The sequence below is a fragment of the Aythya fuligula genome, chromosome 2 (assembly GCF_009819795.1).
Source record: "Aythya fuligula isolate bAytFul2 chromosome 2, bAytFul2.pri, whole genome shotgun sequence".
Classification (NCBI taxonomy): domain Eukaryota; kingdom Metazoa; phylum Chordata; class Aves; order Anseriformes; family Anatidae; genus Aythya; species Aythya fuligula.
The window spans coordinates 79,679,373-79,699,545 of record NC_045560.1 but is presented as its reverse complement, the minus strand read 5'-3'; the positions used below and the strand labels follow the sequence as shown (position 1 = coordinate 79,699,545).

The 20,173-nt window shown below is 35.5% G+C and overlaps 1 protein-coding gene across 1 annotated transcript in view; it reads right to left on the bottom strand.

Annotated features, from left to right (window-relative positions):
- The window catches only part of RELCH (RAB11 binding and LisH domain, coiled-coil and HEAT repeat containing), a 73,421-nt gene that overhangs the window by 25,788 nt on the left and 27,460 nt on the right, over positions 1-20,173 (bottom strand). The window contains exons 8-12 of the mRNA XM_032181284.1: positions 19,135-19,443; positions 14,878-14,953; positions 14,388-14,483; positions 6,344-6,456; positions 1,723-1,813 (exon numbers count right to left, since the gene is read on the bottom strand). Of these exons, the coding sequence (XP_032037175.1) occupies positions 1,723-1,813; positions 6,344-6,456; positions 14,388-14,483; positions 14,878-14,953; positions 19,135-19,443 (685 nt within the window). The remainder of the gene's footprint in view (positions 1-1,722; positions 1,814-6,343; positions 6,457-14,387; positions 14,484-14,877; positions 14,954-19,134; positions 19,444-20,173) is intronic.

Genomic DNA, 20,173 nt, shown 5'->3' with positions numbered 1-20,173 from the left:
GCAAAGACATACTGACATACTGGAAAGGAAAATAGAAAAAGACTCAAGTTTCTCTAATGCTTGTTCAGGGAAGATTGCTAGTCCATGACAATGTAAACGTAACTGTAAATTGATTATCATTTCTTTTCTTTTGTCTTTAATTTGTAGTACTACATTTTTTGGAAACCAGTTAATTGGTCACTAGCTGTTAGGGAACTTTTAGCATCCACAGAGCCTTGATCTAAACTCAGATGAGCAAGCCAGAAAATTCTACATGTAGAGCTGTGAACAGCAGGTAGAAATATTGCAAAGACTAGCTTGAGATCCAGAGTACGCAGATAAAAATGCTCATTGTTCTGAAAGCCCAGTCCTTTGCATCTGTAAATACATTTTGGTTGGAGCCCAACTACATTAACCCCTTCAAGATTAAGGGATTAGGGGCATCTACTGAGAGAAAGTAGAAAATCATACTGTATGGGTACTTCTGAGTTCTTTCCACAAAATCATTTTTGTGACAATGAGATTCAGCTAGTATTTTGCTGGAGAAAATGCTGACCTGGGCTCAGTACTGCAAACAAAGTCTGGCAAACTGCATGAGATAAATGCATGATGTCATACGGCTTGGCAGCCTGATACGCTGCACTGTCACAGTTGGACTGGTTTGTCTTGTGCATCAGCAATTATCAGGAAACTGGAACGATGAAGATGGGCTCTTATTGAAGTGAGACTGGTTCCTCTAGAAACTGTTTAACTTTCATGAGAAGGACTAAGAAAACAAAACAAGGTTTGAGTTTAACTGCTGTGGGTCTTTCCTTTAATCAACGGATAAATTAGTCATACACATAAGCACAAATGCTACATCTAATATGCACTTGCACTGTCAGAAAGCATTAAGGCAATTAAAAATTGGACTTCATTGTGAAACAGAGATGGCTGAGTTATGCATGTGGAGAAACAGGAGACAATTATCAGACCAGAAAGACGGGGCCATCAAAGCAAGCATTACAACTCTTGTCATAGCTTAATTATTCACCGTCTTTTAGGTGATGAAATCTCTTTCCTTCCTAATGGTAGGAAAAATAAAGATTTTCACCCGAACTCATCTTGCTCTGTTTATGTGTCTCAGAAAGATCATTCAGTTTGGTTGTTCGGTTCTTTCTGTTAATTCAGACTATCTGTAGAAAAGGTCACTGTGATTCTAGAAGTCACATTGTAAGCTTCAGGCTGGTCTTGGAGGTGTAAGCCATCTATACTCCTGACTACATTAATCTTTAATTTTCTGTTGAAGAATTTAAACTAGCTGAAGCGTGGATACTGCTCCAAGGACTTATTAATTACAATGTAAAAGTCATCAAGTTATATCTTTGAATGCAAATGGATTTCCAACAGTCTGGAAATGACTGTTTGAAATTTATAAACACACCTACTTGGCAATAGGTTAGACAGCACTGCTGATGAAGGTGTGCCTATCTGCACTTCTATATAACATGCAGGTCTGTGATGTACAGATACCTAGAATCTCCAGATACGCTTGATCAAATTTTCTGTTTCTGAATTCTCTTCCATGTTACATAAAGGTATATATAATGATGACAAAGATCATCCAAATACATCTCTAAAAAATTCCTTGAACAGACATTTATTGAAAAACAAAACTAAAACAACCTCCCCTTCAGCAAATAAAACCCAACATTTATGAAGTTGTAACTAACTTACTAGTGTAAAGCACAAAATAAGCATTACCTGTTCCCAACACTGTGGTAAAAGCTCAGCTTCTACACGTGTTGGTCCAACATGTCGGGCAAACGCCACGCAACCGGTCAGTATCATCTGTCTGAAAACATAAGTTTAAAAAATTTAATCTGTTTATAAAGAGAAGCTCTATAACATGAGATGCCCTAATTCTTTAGGTTAGGAAAAATGGGTATAGTCAGGCAACAGGTAATTATCTACAGTCAAAATCTCACTCCATACGCACTGACTGAAAGGCTAAATCTTAAACTGAAAGCCATTATATTGTTTTCTACTTAATATGCCTTTTCAAGAAACTAGTAGATCCAAAACGCAAAGGACCAAAGCCTGAAAATCTCTGACAGGGGAACCGCTGAGCACTCATTTCCTAATGTTTGAGATCAGGAATATCTAACTAAATCTCTGATACAAGTCTTAATTCCGAATACCATGATTCACCATGCAATAACAAGATCTAAGTTTATTAACACTACCTACTGCTTTTATTTAGAAGCATCTGTTGGTTTGAATGACCTTTGTTCAAAGTCATTTCGTTCTTTCACGAAATGGTCTTGCAACATTCTAATATGCAAGCTACTGTCATCTCTCCCAAAATACTGGACTTTACTCTTGTCAGAAATCTTCAAAAGCCCATTATGGAAAGGACACAATCAATCTGATTTCTATTTATATTCTTGCTAAAAAAAAACACAACAAAAACAATTTAGGAGATTTAGAAATACTAATTCCTAAATGATTATTATTTACTATTAGGATCCAAAAAAACTTAAAATATAAATGACCTTTTGACCAATCCATGCAATCAGCTGGGTGAGTAACTTCAGGAACTGTGTGAGGTCAGAAATCCCTCATCATACCTACATTTCAGACATTTGAAGAACCACCTTCCTCACAAACAGCTATACACAAAATAAGGTTCTACTGTAGATAAAGAAGTAAAATTTAACGTAAACTTGAGACAGTCATTTTATCATTTACAGTCATTTACAGTCAGATTAGAATACTACTGAATTTGTTCATTAATACTTTGCAGAAGGCAAGACAGAATTAATCTGATACCATTTCAGTGCCATGTCTGAACTCCTGAACATTTACTGCAGCTAACAGTATGCCCTTAAGGTTGAAAGGCAGAGATTCTGCTGATTATTTCTTAACCAGTAATACAACATACTCCTCCATCAAAAGGAGACGCGTTCACTTTCAGAATATTTACAAGGAGAAATAGTCTACCTAAAAGATTTTTTTCCTAGCATGCTTTAGGCCAAACAACACAAGCTTATTATTATTATTATTTTTTTTTAAATAATTTTTTAGTTTCTCTACCACGTACAGTGAACTAGACCTTTGATCAAGGTAAAAGGCTTGGGGGAAAAACAAAAACATAACGATTAGATAAGACTCGAGAAATCAAAAGCTGATGTTGTGCTAGCAATATGGAGACAAAAGACTGTGGCAATTCCAAGTTCTACAACAAACAAGAGAAATTCCTGACCTACACACTGCACCTAATCACAGAATTGGGCAACAGAGTATACTTTCTTAATATATTAATAGCAAATAGCAGGATACAGTACTCATGTGAAATCTACTGCATCAGACAAAGGGAAAAAAAATCGAAAAACTTTAATGAAATCTCAAAATTAAGGCAGACTTCCCTTTTGCCTTGGCGATAAAGTTGGGAGCTTTCAGATATTGCAAAACTATTCAAAAATAATGTTTGACATATTTTAGTATAATCATCCTTCAAGTATGTGACAACAGTCGGTATTTCAGGGAAAGGAAAGGTTGAAAGGAACTCAATGACAAATTATTGAAGCAAAATACTTTAACACTGAACTCTTCCAAAAGTTGCTGTCTAGACTAGATATGGGGCAAAATGTATTTCTACTTATTGTCAAGATGCTCTCTTTTGTTAACATGATGTTGAGAAGGCTTTCCACAAACAGCTGTCTTCAGCTTACGTGCTTACGATCCTCTAGACAGGAACATAAAGCCAATCAGTACTACTCAGCTTCATCAGTACAAAAACCAAAGTGAAATCAAGAATCAGACTCAAGGAACATGGCAAGAGTTAAGAGCACAGCTTAACACTTCTTAGCTCTTCCCAGAGGTTTTAGAAAGTGGCTGCATGCACTGGTTAACAATTTAGTCTTATAATACACAGTTCAGAGTCTTTTGTTACACCTGAAGTTTACACTAAAAACTTGCTTACAAGAGCTTTCCATCAAATGTCAACAAATAACATGAATTCTGCATGAAGTGGCATTATATGACCCAAGAAAACTCATACTAGTCCCACTAAGTGTAATGTATTTTAATTTTTCTTCAGTAAGAGAGCTGTTTCTACATATATTATGCTTGGAGATCTTCTCAAGAGTTTACATTTCAATCTATGTTTTAACCTTGTCCTAAAAGACCCCAACAATAAACTACTTTCTTCATGGCTCCCTGGCTTCCAAAAATGACATAATTGTCCAAAAAGCAGTTCAAGTAAAGCTAACACGTATTTGCTTGCAGAAGAGAATTTGATACACATTTGGAAAAGCCAAACAGTAAATTAATGAGCAGAGCCTTGAGGATAAAAGTGGGCTTGTTAAATATTACAAATGTACAAGACTACGGTGATATGCTACGTCTGCAAGCACCAAAATGCCTTTTACAGGGGCAAGGACAACACAAGCTTTCTGACTAACTGTTAGCATACTTTACAAGGTCAAATATTTATAGTAAGCAGCACGTTTATTTTAATGGGTTGCTCACTAAAAATGCGATGCCATATTTCAGTCTCCTACATTTAACAAACGAAAAAAGTCAGCTTATCATCTGCTACTTTAATGTATAATGTAGGCCTGTACAGCGTAGCAGCAGGTGACTGAGTAACATAAGAGCTAATTAACATCATCGTCCTGGTGATTAAACCTGAATGTCTTTGCTCACTTGATAGCACGCAAGACTGCTAAAACATTATTTAAACTTACTTAGATAAAAAGCAAGCATTAATAATATACTTCGATAAAAATGTGATATAAAAAATTACCAACTGAAACAAGCTCTGAAAATGTATTTCCCAATTTTTATTCAGAATCTTTTCTTTGATGGAGATTATTCTTCAGTAAGGTGCTGTGGTGACGTGAAAATTGACTACAACTTACTTGTGTGTAAATAAATCATGCATACACGGCATGTACCCCTCTGCTGTCCAGGGAATATAGCAGAATACTCTTCCCAAATTTATTATGAAAACAAGTTAGAAATTTATATCTGAAAATGATACTTCACAGCAAAGATTGAACAAATTTAAGGAAAAAGCAAGTTGGATTTTCATCCTTTTTAGCTGCTGAAAATGACATACCCAACAGCAGCTAACCAGGTGTATGAAAAATCAACTTGATAGGCCACTGACCTTGTGACAAATCAACTACAAGGGACTAGAAGTGAGATGCAGCTTCCTGCCCCCCTCAGTCACAGAACAGTTTTAGCTTCACAATGTGCACGGGACACTGAAAACATTTTAGAGAACTGTACACTTTTCAGGAGCAATTTCCTGATGGACCTGAAGTAGAACAAGGACTGCTTCTTTATGTCATTTCAACCTGCATGGTGCCACTGTACTACAAGTTAACTTATTTATTTATACTTTTGTGTCTGTTTTAGTCTCCAAGCCATCTCTTTCAATTACACATCATCACTATATTTTAACATGGGAACAATTTAAAAAGAAACCAGAACACTTGGGTTTCAGAGATTCTCAAAAGAAACACGTTTGGCTTATTTCATTAAAGCCTATTTTGTCTGAAGACAGAATAGAGAAGCAACAGATACAACTGCTTTACAGTAACTCTGAATAAAATAATGGAAGAGCTACAAATCACCAAATATGAAAAAAGTTTCCATAATTAAAGAAAACATACCAGCTAGGATACAGACTTTCAACCTTAAGGATCTTAATCTTACCCAGATGGGTACAAAGTCAGACACTGACTACTAAAAAAGAATTACATTTATAAAACTAAAAACAATATTTTGTTTCAAAGTCTTAACTAAAATAAAACAAAGCTCTTAATGCTTGTCAAAACTAAATAATTTGCTTCAGACTTCTGAATTTTTATTACTACTATAGTACTGAACAACAAAAAGAGTACTATTTTCCTCCAACTATTTTCCCATGCTAAATAAACATGGTATTTTAGCTCACAAACATATGAGAAACTAAAACGCACTAAGAGAGGAGTTTAAAAAAGCTGCTTTGATTCCTCTATCTACCACTACTAAGAAGTAGGATCTCTAAGAAGTAGGATGCTAAATTAAGAAGCAGGATCCTAAAGTTTATTTTTACAGAACATCCCAGTACATCCTTAAGGGAGAAAGGGACTGAAATGCTACACTGCAGCTAACCAAGCACATTCTTGCATTTCAGTAACTAGAAAGTACAAGTTATAGAAATGGAAAGCCCCAAAGTCCACACAAATTTGTCACCATTGTACCAACAAAATATCAGCTTCAGTGAAACTTGCTTAAAATCATCCAGTAATATCCAATTTCTATTAGTTCAGCTTCTTTGACAAAGAAAAAATGTTCTTTCTTGTCTGGCAAGACACGAACGCAAACACACCTTTGCTCATCATCTGGCCGTTTGATCAAATTGAACAGGATGTGTAGAAGCTGATCTCTCTCTTTGGGTTCAGGATGGAGGCAGGCCGTACACAGGATGAGTGGGATCAGTTCCTAAAAAGTTGCAAGTAGGGGAAAACCAAACAAAGTAAAAATGCTTTTGGCAAATTTTCTTAACGGAAAAAGAAACTAAGAAGATAAATCTAGTCACGTAATATCAAAAAAGTTACAGATGTTTTAGTCTTGACCTTTTATAAAAGTGACCTGAAAAAGGTGAAGGCCTATGAAAGTTAGAATTATTTTCCTGCTAGGAAAGATTAGGGGACAACCAGTACAGATAATAAAAAGCCCTACAAAAATTACAACTAACGTATGCAGGTCACTTGCAACCAGAGTTACAGGACATAAATGGTCTGTGTTTTTTCCGCTACCTACTGAACTAAGAAAGCTCCACAGACATCTATGGAACAACCTGCGGAGTCAGAGATAAAATGCCCAGTGAAGCACACACAAAATTTTCATGCACAAATTTGAATAAGCATCATGGAACATACACTGGTAAAGGTGACTGCAAATACCTTCTATTTTGTGTTGATTGAGAATGACATGGTTTCTTAAAAGATTTTTTTTTTTCAATAAATAGGCAGTATCTCAGCCTCAATTTTATCTTTAGGACAATTTGTTTTCCTTAACGAACAAACTACCAACGAAATACCATATCAAACATTAACTAAGAGAAAATACAAGATTGTTCACAGAAGCAAAGATTTTCTTATCTATATGCCTCAAAACCGTAATGGTATTCATTCCCAGAAGAAACAAATGTTTGTAAAACATGGACTGGAAGTCCCTTTCCTTGACCCTAATAGTAAGAGCCTTTACTCCAACCCAATTTGGAAACCACACAATTTCCAGTTGATTTTAATAATATATGGACAGAAATATCACAATGGGAGTTTGGGGGGATAAAAGCAAGACAGACCGAGGTGTCTGCAGAGAAAACACAGGCTAGTAGCCAGGAGACTGCCTCTCCCACCCTGCCCACACTTGGGAGCCAATTTCCACAGAAAAGCTCTTTGCAAATGAATAAGCAGTGACAAACAAGCAGATGACACTGGCAAAACACTTTTCAAATTACCAGGAAAGATTGTACAAAACCTAGAAAAAACTGTAGTTCTCTCTAACATCTTTGCAGGGAGGTGCCAAATTCCACTTGCAGACATTCAAAGTGAACTATTCTTGATGTTCTTGAGAAGTAAGCTAACTAAACAAGCTCAACTTTGATTATCCTGAATAGCCAGAGCTATGTTTATTATAAGCAAAGAAAAATGCTCTGTTTTAGAGCATCGCCTAAACTAGTCTACTCTTGACAGTTCTTGTTTTCATTTAAAAAAAAATAGTCTACTCAACATGCTCTTTTCCCCCCTGAAGATGGCCAAAACAGGTCCTAAACCGTATTTCAATGTACTGCGAGTCAATTTAGCAATATTTAACCTATCAAAAGGTATGGATTAGGAAAACTACAATGAGACAGATGAGTGCATACAGAAATATCTCACCAACCACTTCAAAAATCTGGAAGTACAGAAGGAGAAACGAAAACTAGATTTGAACAACTGGACACTTCTATTTCTCAACATTTTAATATGAACCAATTTTTGGTTTTGCTTTTCTGTGATTTTAGCACAATGAAAAAAATGTGAAAACGTATTAAAGAGAAATTTTTCAAATGTTATTGCACAAAGAGCTAAACTTTCTTCATTTGAAACCTCCATTCCCTCTGGAATTTGCACTTTGTATGTTATTCTTCTTATCTTTAATTTTCATTTTTTGCTCCTATTTGAAGTTCTAAGAAGGGAGGGGACTTAACTTATTTATTCTTGTTTTGTACTTCACAGAAGCATTTTCTCTACTGCAAACACTGTTTTAACTCAAAAAGATTCTAAAAAAAAATAAATTACAATAAGAATGCCACTAAATACCAATACTGATACATTAAGATCTTTCAAAAAATAAATCCAATTGCATTTTGTATATACAAAATCACTAAATTCACCACAATGATTACAGGTCATGGAAAAACCTTTTTACTAAAAAATAAACCACATTACTATGCTGAGGCACAACTTTCTGAAGGCTACTCTAAGTTCAAATCATCCTAATAGCTTTGCAAATATTCTTAAGGATTCTTATAAAGATTATTAACATATATATATATCTCCTGTGAAACGGGACACATAGTTTTAAGGAGGTTTTGTTTCATCTGTCGAAATCATTACACTGACTCCACTTTCCTACTATTTCTGAGCACCTACTCAAGAATCTCAATTGCTCACTCAGAACTATTGTATTTCAAATCAGTGCCATGAGGGCTTTTTTTAAAGCTTCCTTTCAAATTAAAGTAAGTTAATAAAGTTGTTGTTTTTGTTTTTTTTTTTCCATCTGAGTCTGTATGAAAGGAAAACACCTCTGAATATTCACCTAGACAGCTGTTGATGAATTACCTAAAACCACTGATATGGGGCAGATACAAGGCTAATTCTTTACCTTGCAGAAAGCTGGTTATTACAGCTGATGGAATTAGCTGTATTTTCTTGTCCATTGGTCATTCTTTCATGCATACTATGGGAGAAGAGAGCGTTCTCTGCATCGCTGCATCACTGCTGCTACAGTTCCTTCTATTAAGGGGAGTGGAGAAAGAGTGAAAAGTCTTGAACAGTGTTGTGCGTGTTCCCTACAGACTTCAGAGAAGGGAAGGTAAAACTGGAGATGAAAGGGTCTTTCTCTAAAGAAGAACAAAAAACTGTTCTCATTGATGGACAGAACACGTCAAGTGAGGTCTTCTGAAGATTTAAGAAGGGACAGATTCTTGTCTGAATATTCAAGATGATTAAGAACACAGCTGTACAACACCAACTTACAGGCAGGTTCAAGTTCATTCCTTTTTGCTGATAAAGGACATGCCTTAGATAAATCCCAGATTTCTCATTCTCAAAAAAGCCAGCAGAGGAACGCTGTAGAAAACCGCACATTTTCCAATAACACAGAACAAAATTGGCATTTGGCTAATCAAGGAGAGGACTTCCAGTGCCAATTGAAACATTCTGCCTTCCTTGGGAAGGAATACCACTTGTGCTGACACTTAGATGTTAAGAACTTAAAATTAAAAATGTTCTTTTTAATTCTTCTCTATTCTTAATGTTCTTCTCTATTTAATTTTGGATCTTTCCTAAACATCCTGTACTTGCCCCACAGTCGCCTTTCCCTTTTGCCTCTGACTTCAGAAAACTGTGATTAGTTTCTACTGCAGCCAGCAAATGATACCAGAAGGAGTGACTCGCATGGTTTTCTCATTAGAGAGCAAGCAGACTGCTATCATATTCTCGACACTTGTGATTTCATGAGCGAGTCCAGAAATAAATCACATCATACTGGAGGTCTCACCTCTACTACTGAAAAAGTAAGTTTGTTTCTGGAGCAGTTTGTATTTGTGAGATGTCCAATTGTAGAAGGGAAAAGGAAAAAAAGTTAATTTGTTTTTACTGTGAAATGAGCCACACACAGGTAACTCATGGACAAGACCACAAAGCTGACCTAGCACACTGCACAGAAGAACTGAAACCGCCCAGCTTTTTGTTTTGCTTCTGGGTAACTCTCCCTTTAGGTCTCCCCAAAGAAAAAAAAATCACATTTTTTTCTACAGCATGAAATATACCACAGAACCTTTGCACAACTTCTCCCTAACTTATAACAACATATTCTGTGATCTTGGAACAGGATTCACTATTTGAGCTGACTGAAGTTCTCAATAATAACATTTACATAGGCGTATGAAGCAGCTCTTCATTATGGTGAAAAGCAGGTGGCTTTTTGACAGGAACTGGTATTACCTCAACTAGATGTAAAACAGTTCCTCCTACATGTTTATGTATATATATATATTTTTTTTTACACACATTAGAGCAAACATTCGTTTATTTTGCTGGCAACTTTCTTGATAGGTAGCATGGTATTTTCCTATCAGTGTTGTTGCCCATTTACAAGACTTTTGTTCAATGTTCTGACAAGTCTGGTACAACTGAGTTTCTCTCACTATTCACGTCTTTTTGTTGAAGTGTTCATCAGTAAAATCATCATCTCAGAGAACAAATGAAATCAGTGTTAAGTGCCAAGACTGGTTACTTTAATAGCTCGGCATAGTCATCTTCTTTGTTATTTAAAATATTAAAATTAACAACATGGCAAGGAGTTGTAAACATAATAAACCAGGATGACATTATGATAGATCTCACGAACATGTTCCTTTTATTCTCCTCTGCTAGTCAATGTTTAAGTTGTGATTGAATATTATATATTATAACATATTTGATATTATATTATATTACATAATATTACAATTGTATATATTTTTTTTCTGTAATGTAAAGCCTCTGAATAAAGCTAAAAAAATCTTGATGGAAGCAACCAATACAGCTGCAGGTTCCAGTTAAGTTACAGGTACAGAATCTCTTGTGCAAGGATGTCTTTGAAGTTCAGAATTTAGACATCTTTTAGTTTTAAAATGAAAAAAATATTTAATTGTAGTGTTAATACATGACACAAACTGTAAGAGCCTACATCTGCCTCAGTTGTACTAAGTAGCAGAAAAAAAACTAATTGCTCATTTAAATGTTTCTCTTCTTCCCTATTATATTCCTTTATTTCTCCCCTAAAAGAGGAGCAGTCTTTTAGAATACACTGATGGATGACTGCTTTCATGCCTGGGAACATGTGTGTGTGTGTGTGCGTGGTTTTTTGTTGTTTTTCATTGGTTTTAATTTTTGAACAAAGCCTGCATTTTATGACTTTTAAAGGATAAGACTGAGATGAAAATCCGCGGTCAGATATGCAGTACAACTGTGCTGAGACAGATACCTATGAAACCAACCACAGGCTAAAGTGCCTTGGTAGCGAGTGTCTGTGTGTAGTTAACACATGCTACTGCAAACAACTTCACAGCTACAGCATTACACTCTTCTTGCCAAGAACGGCACTCAGAGCTTGCAGATTCAGCATTCTCTCCTTCAACTCTGAAGAAATTACAGCAGAACTTTTTTCTTAGCACGCTCAAGTTTCCCAACACAGGGAAATGTGAGGACATTCAATAAGCTATTGCTATTATGATTTTGCTACGTTTGCATTACACTAATGAAAGCTAACATGATAGAGAAACTGATCCTGGAATAACAGGGAATTGAAAGGTACCAACAGTCACGGAAGTGTTTCTTGATTAAGATGAAGTGTAACAAGATCCTGATACTAAGTCAAAAAGTTTACTCTGGTGCAAACTCTGCTCAAAGACTACAGATTGCAGAGTATGGAAGTCGAACATGTAAGCAAGGTTATTCCTGTTATTGGAGACAGACACTGATTTTTGCATTTATTAAGTCTGACAAATCAGTTTTGAACTGATTTATTATTGCAAAACAAAATTTAAGTGTCTTTTCTCTAACTAAAATTTAGTCAAAGGAATCTACTTATTGTGTATCTCCTGGCAAAGACAAGGTGGTTGATTATGTTTTTATTTTGTTTAAATAAATGTACTTTAGTTTTAAATGATAAACACATAGTCATTCCCAAAGATTTTTTTTTGAAGATTTTAACATTTTGCTATTTTTCATTCCAGTTCATATTTGCTGGCACCCTGTCTTTTTATGCAAGTGCACATACAAATTTAAACACATGCATATTTTCCAGTAGTGATGATAAACTAGACACCTGAGATGAAAATAAAATTAAACTATGCTGATGCATGGAATTGTCAAGACCTACATTACATGTTATTGTTTTACCCAGTTGAATTGGTCTATTAGAAACAGCTAAAATTATTGCCTCGGCCACCCGGTTCCTTACCATGTCGCCCCTGCTTTCCTATCTTCCATCAGCACCTAACACATATGAAACAACTAAAGCAGCACCAATACATAAAATAAGTAATTTTGGAAATGCGTCAGTCATTCTGACACTAACTAGTTGCTGAGATGTCAACTATGTTTAATGGACCACTTGTTAACAGCTCAGGAAGCCTGCTACTAACTTGAAGAGGATGAGAAGCATTCATGAAATGGCCTCTAAATCTCTTGTGAAGGACAATATCTATTGAGAGACTGTCATTCTCCACAAACACAGTTTCTTCAAAATGAAAATACACAGCACAATAATTCCAGCTTAAGATTTTGCAACCAAACAGAATGTGATGGATACTTAAGGAACTAAGGGGGGGGGGGACACTAGAGATTCATTACAAAAATGATGTTTAATTCTCATGCTTTACACACTAACAGAGAAAGATCTTAAATACCACTGTTATATATTTTCAGAGCAGACTAGTAATCATTATGTTTAAGTATCTTGCCCAAATCAGTGGTCTTTTGATACATTTTTATTTTACTTATCAATAAAATTCTGCTAAGACTCTCTAACAATATGACTGCTAAGACAAGACCCAAAGCTGTACCTTGTTGAATAGAGCCTAATTAATTCCTAGTTTGGGTTTTCGTAATGCTGATATTTAAAAATATTAACAGACGGTCTACCCAAATTGTCCTTCAAATTCCATGACTACACCTGAAGGAACATTACAATAGCTACAGCAGTGGGTGGTAACTGAGATAAGACATTTTTAAAAACTTCAATTCTTGGGACATTAAGCATCCCATGCGATCCAGTTACAAAATTCTGTGTTGTGAGATCTTCAATCAAATTGAAACAGGTGATTCATTTAAGATGAAAATATATGTAATCAGATCTAGCTTCAATTGTAAAACAAAGTAAGTAGGGAATAGCCTGTAAGTCACAGAACTATTAAATGCATTACACGGATTATGCTACAAGCTGTGAAAATAAGCCAAAATACCACATACTGCCAAGCAGAGGGAAGGAGAGGAGTAATAATGAAACCAGAAATTAAGCACTGATCCTGGAACATTCACAGAATTATTTTGAAAGATTATTAACATAATCTTTTCCATTAAAAAACAACAAGAAAACACACACTATAAAAGGGTTGGGGGAGGGGGGTTACAAAGTTTGACACTTTTAATATGTGGTACATCTCAAATTCATCATATTAACAGCTAACAATTACTTACATGTTACTAAATTTTAGATTATAGGATCAGTACAAATTTCTTATGGAGTTTTCAAAGCCTTAAAATAAATTTATGCAATATGCACTAAATCTACTATACTGTAGGTCCCCTTGGCAAGAACTGAAACTCAGTCAAACTGTACAATTTTAAATCTCTTCTTTTTGTGCTAAGTATAGGACTGTTGCATTTTTGCTTTCTTTTTTTTTTTTTTTAACATGCTTTTGATAACATGCAATATGTACAGTATAGCAAAACAAAACCATTTTTTCCCATCTTCAATCATCGTCTTCCTTTTCTATATTATACAGTGTGCATGATTATGCAAAACACCAACTTCATTTACAATCAAAATAAACATCGCATTTTAAGTTTATTTAGATTCACTAGAAGTTTAAGGAAAACGTATAAGCAAGATTGGTAATTTTCTTATGAAAAGGTGCCTTTGATGAACATTGTCTTGGATGTTATGTGGAGCTTCCCAAAAAAGACAATAAAATCTTTTTGAAGTACACAGTGCTGTAAAAGAAACTAAACATTAATCCTCTTTGAAATTGATAGACAAAATAAACCAAATGCAGTGTTTGAACTTTATATCCTCTATTCTTTGTAACACATATCCAGCACAGTCTTCTCTAACAAAAATATTTACGCTACCACAAACAAATGGACCTACAGTAACATTTAGTAGTCTTGCTGAAAGCTAATGGGTGCCTTAAGCAAAGGAAGAAATATTAGGATACCATGCAGGTTTACTCAACTCACCTGACAGAGGTGTAAAACCATTTTCTAGGAGCAGAGATGCATGCACAAAAGTAAGAATATGATTGCAAGTAACAGACTTTCATGACAACATCTTCAAAACGAACAAGAAAGCATCCTGGTAAAAATAAAAAGCAAAATTTCAGGGTTCCTCACCTCTCGCTTTGCAAGCAGCACATTAGGAACAATATGAGGCAGGCAGCGTCCCAACATTAACATGACACTTTTTTCACTGTCTGCAATTCGAGATACCTAGAAAAAAATATTAACTTACTTTTTTTTTTAATTGAAGCACAGGAATAGAAAAACATCTTTTTAGAGGACTAGTAAGAACTGCTGCAGGCTGATCACTTAACCAAAAATATTTCATTCGCTCACATACTAACTCATTAGTTTCTGGTCTTGCAGTTGTCATGCCAACTTCAAAAGCATGAATACACTCATTGAGACTCAAAACTTTCTAGTAATTACATAGTTACAGCTAGGTATCATACTTAAGCTAAAATCCCTATTTCTTAAGGTTTCATGCACATAAATTTATCTATTTACATTAAGAAGCCCTGTAACAAAACAATTATTGCTAGTTTAACTATTGCTACCATGCAGAATAAAGGACACGCTAGTTTATGCCAACTGGAAAATTTACCTCTGATCCCAAACGGCTGTCTGCTGACATCCGACAGAAGGACAGTAGTGCTTGATGGAAAGCTGGTGACAATTTCCTGAAATACCATCAAAAAGGGAGAGGAAGAAAAAAGGAACAGATCAGAAGGGTAACGGAACAAATCCTTTGACTCTGGCTTAACCAGATAGATAAAATGACATTTAAAAGCCTGTTTTCCATGAAGTATACAGCAGAGCTGTTTAAAATTATCTTTGAGTTTTAGTTTGCAGCAAGGCAACAGTGGATATACTAATTAACAAGTTACTTTTAGTTCCTAAAAAGGAAACCTCTTTCAAACTGCTTCACAGACAAAAATAGGACCAAAGCAGAAAGAAAAGGAAGCTTTGGCAATACAAGAGGAAGCAGGCAATTTTGAAAACCAAGGAAAAAATATCAAGCAAACAGCAGTTTTTCTCAATGCTCTGATTCTGCACATTGGATAAAAACGTTTGAGTAGTCAGTCATGTATTAGCTTCAGGATTAAATCCATACTGCTAAACGGCCACCCTGAAATCTAAATGTTGGCTTCAGACAGATAGTGAGAGCATCAAAACTAAACTCGAGTTGCTGCCTCCTCCTTCTTGACGCGTGTCTGTAGAAGTACCACCTCATGCAGCACCAGCACACAGCCCAGCTACTCAAAGCCTCAAGCATATACATAAAACCCCAATAAGAGCCGCAGAACTACCATGTCCAAGGACAATAATTTGGCAGAAGCATTCTCAGAAAGCAATTATCGGACTGACCATTACATAAAACAGGCTACTGTTGGCAGCAGCAGCAACGAAAACTCCCTCTACCTTACCTGAAGCCTGTAGTTAGATGCTAATCAAACACTGCTTCATCCACTCTGCTTAAAAAGCACACTTGTCTTCCAGAACACGCACAGAAAATAGCTGACCGTACACCACCATTTTCTGTTTGAATCCCCTAACTGTATCAGATGGGATTACGGAAGAAGTCCTATTTCTTATTTGCAAAGTGTTTTTCACCTTTTCAACTCTTAAAACTGCCATTTTGTGAGCCTAAGTGCACAAAAACCTACATGCATGTGATTGCACATGTACAGACATACACGTTTTTATTTACTGGATTGAAATACTACACTATAATAAATACATCAACCACTCTTTTCTAACAAACAAACAAACAAACAAAAAACCAAACACCAACAGTAAGAAGCTATGTTCCTACTTAACACTGTTAAAACTGAGCCAGAAGGATTTGGGTAAATATACTGGGGTATTTCTCCTCTTCTGACTATTTACAAAATACGATACTTAAGAATTCACATTTCTTACTTAAAATCAAGTATTCTTTTGGACAAACATATTTTTTAAAACATGTTATAAATTTTAATGAGGTCAGTTTAATTCAGATCAACTTGATTTAATGAAAGGGTTTACTTCAAAAAAAAGAATACTAAAAGACCTAGATAGTAGTCAGTTGTAACGGATCTTGGTTTGGTAATATGCTAGCCCTTAATATGCAAAAGCATTATTGGATGCTGTATTTACAAACTCTACTCAAGGCTTTACAGTTTATTTACACTGGGAGAATGGGAGCAGGCGTTGCAAAGCAGTGCTACAGTATTAACAGACTTGGAAAGCCCTAGCCAACCTTTGCCTTGGAGGTCTTTTGTCTCAGCGCTCCACAGAATGTCGAATTCTTATCTGCCTGAAACCTTAATTAAACACCTCAATAAGGGCAAAGTTCTATCCCCATTTTGGAGAGACTGAAAAGCTAAAGTGTGACAAGTGCCACTAAATTTCTCTGGGGATTAATTAACAGCAAGCTCTGGGTGATGTGGATTCCATTACGCCTTCTGGCTACGTACACTCTAGAAAGCTTGATGAAATCTAGTAAAATCCTTGAAGGCTTTTCCTCACAAAAACAAAGACAAACACAGGCCTCTTGCACACAAGACAGTGGAAAGTCTTTTCAAGGACCAACAGATGCCAGTAATGAAGATGTTCAAATGTAAGAACGTATGATGCATACAAAAATCAATCACCACTATTCTATTCCATATATTAATTAGGAAAAAAGAGTCAATTTACTGAAAAAATGAGGACTGAATGTTACATACAGAAAACACCTTGTGTTTGGATCAAATTGCCCAACACCTAAAATGAGTTGAATAAATATATGCAGTGAAGTCTATTTAAGCTACCGCTAGTGCTTTCTCCTGCAATCTGTTACACAAGGCACTTTTCCAAGGATCTCCACGTCCTCATTTTCGGGCATGCACACACATCTGTTCTCACTGCAGTTACACAAAGCAGGCTCACTTGCTCTTCTAGCCTTTCTTCCCATCTGAGCAAGGTTTTTGCCAAGAATCCATTCTGTAGCTACTGCAGTAACAATCTTGCCTTTTAGAACTGAGGCTTAGCACTGATTGCAGCTTTTTAATACCCTCTGAATAAACCATAGTGATTGTCCTCTACAAACAACTGCCCCCAGACTGAAGAAAATAAACTCACAGCACTTGAACAGTGCTTCTTCTCCCACAGATCTCAAAATACTTAAGAAAGCATTTGATTCTTAATAAAACATTACTGTATTACAAGCCAAGTTGGTAACCCAGGAAGACAATTCATAGATAAAAATCTATAAAACACTATCAGATATGGCTTCTTTTGACCCTTCAATCACACGTCAAACACAACTTTCAGTACAAAAATAGCTGAACATTACACACACATTATCTATTTCTGCAGTGAACACTTCTGAAGTTAACATTCTCAACGTGAATTCAAGGTTCTCTCCAACTACTCTTCAAATAAATCCACTTGCATACAGATTTTAAAACTTCAGTTTTAACTACTTTATTTTTATTTAACTACTTATTCAGTATTTAACTATTTTTCTAAAGATGTCAGATTCCTCTGGAGATACTCATAGTTCCTTCCTCTAATTGATCTCCCCCTATTTTGATACTTATCCTCGACTATTTCTAAACCATCCATCTACCATTCATGTTCTTAATTCCTCCGGGCACTCCCAATTACTCTGAACAAAAAAAACACGCAGAAAGTCACAGATGAAAGTAGGCATACAAATTTATAATTCATGTATGACAAGTACAAATATTGATTATTGAAGTTTACTTTCCCATTAAATGCCAGAAGGTTCAACTAGAATAGACTAAATCAGTAGTAATACTCTAACCCACTGTATTCAGAAATCAGACATATTTACTGCTGTTTTATTCTAAAGAATATACCACTAAAAAACTGTCTCCATCCACTAAGATTGAGTAAGACAAGTTTGGTAAATCTAGGGTGAACAGGACTTAAAATTTGCATGAGAAGTTAATTACTAGCAAGGGCAGCAACTCACTATTTTGAGTGGGGTGGGGAGGAGAGCAGGAGGCAGTGGTAATTTTCAGCCTGTATTGATTTTCCATCCGCACAGAGTATCACAAACGTAGATTTCTGCTTGGTATTATTTTCAGATACATACCTTCAGCTGTACATATTACTATCTGGGTGGCCCACATTACTTCCAACAGCTACACAGTTGCATATCTATTACTTACTGGACATCTTACTTTCTCTCTTCACTATAATGCTTAAGAAGATTTCATATATTGGAGAGATTTTGTTACAAACACCCAGACACAAACCCATAGCTTCCAAGTAAAAACATGAATACTCTATTTTCATTAAAAGAATTCAAGTTATGTAAAGAAGAACTGCCCAGAATTCACAGCTCAAAAAGCAGAATGTCACTGGTAACCTTTATTGGTTATTAAAATAAATAATAATTAAAAAAAAAGATATACGGTTGTTTTATATACTGTAATAACAACAATAAGCACCTGCATCTATATATGAAAAGCAAAAACTTCCCCAGCCACCCTTCAAGTTGAACAGAAGAGATTTCATTACAAAATTAAATTTTAATGGAGAATGGAAATATCCTGTTTTCTCATTCATCATATTGATTTTAACTTTCTTCTGTTGTTGTTGCAAGGAACAGGGCAACTTTTAGAAACAAGTAGGAGGTGAAAAGAAAGCCTTAATGTTGATGCTAAAAATTGTCTTCCCTAAAACCCATCAGGAACAATATGTGAAAATACCAGCAGTACACCCTAAAGGTATATATTAAGTATTTCATTTGTATTCAGAACATGAAATGATCTATGCCTGCTGCAGAATTTTACTGTTAGAAAAATATCTATCCACTTTACAATAATTTTTAATTAAAGTATTTCAGTTAAAACTTATCACTAACCTATTAGGTTTATCAAAGTGGACTGCAGCTTTAGTTGATGGAGCACACGAGGACAGTTTCTCGGTTTCTTTACGGGGCACAGAATTTAGCATATCATCTTTAGAAGTCCTTGAATCCACTTCAGCTGATAAAGAAAGGCTTTTTTCCTCAGTGTTTCCATGTTTATTGTCATTCTCAGAGCTCTTGATATCCAAGTACCGTCCATTGTCCTCTGAGACTGTGAGAGGCACTTGTTTTGAAGAAGGATGGGGAGCTACACCATAAGCTGTTGACACAGCAAAGTTTTCATTCTTGAGGAAATCTATTTCACTAAAAAATTAAAGCAAACAATGAAATATTTTTGTAACTTTCATGAGAAGGTTGTTGGAATCACGAGACAAGCAAGGAAATAAGGACAACATACTGAACAGCTCCCTCTTTATCTCCAGTATGTTCAAAACTTCCATTAATAGACATAATCTGCATCACATAAGGTCTTCAAATAAGCACCGGTTTACCAGAGTTCTTTAGTCAATAATTAGTAGTAAGAAAAATGTTGCATTCAGAATACGTGAATCAATTATATAAATGAATAAGAAGAGCTCGCACTGCATGCTTCTTTCTGAACTCTGAGCACTGAAACATTGTCAAGAGACAGAAATACACCTGGGGTGCAAAACTTAAAATGCTATAGCAGGGAATTAATACATATCATCCCACACAGCTTTCAAATGGTATCTGAAAAACTACACGCTTGCCTACATTGATGCATCTCTTAAGAGAAATTACATTTTATAGCTTACAGAACCGTATGTTTTGACCAAACATTTGAAGTCTTTTTGTTTTTGTTAAAGATACTGTCATTTCCACTAGTCTTGCACTGTAGAAAGAAAACCTATATTGAAATAAGTTATTAAAACAAACACCTTTAACAGCGTTTGCAAGCTGTACGTGCTGCAGTACTGAGGAGCGAAATGTAGCTGACTCAAGAGAAAACTTATACAAAACACATCAGAACTGATTCTGTTTTCAATTAGGTAAATAAAGAAGTTGCACTGAA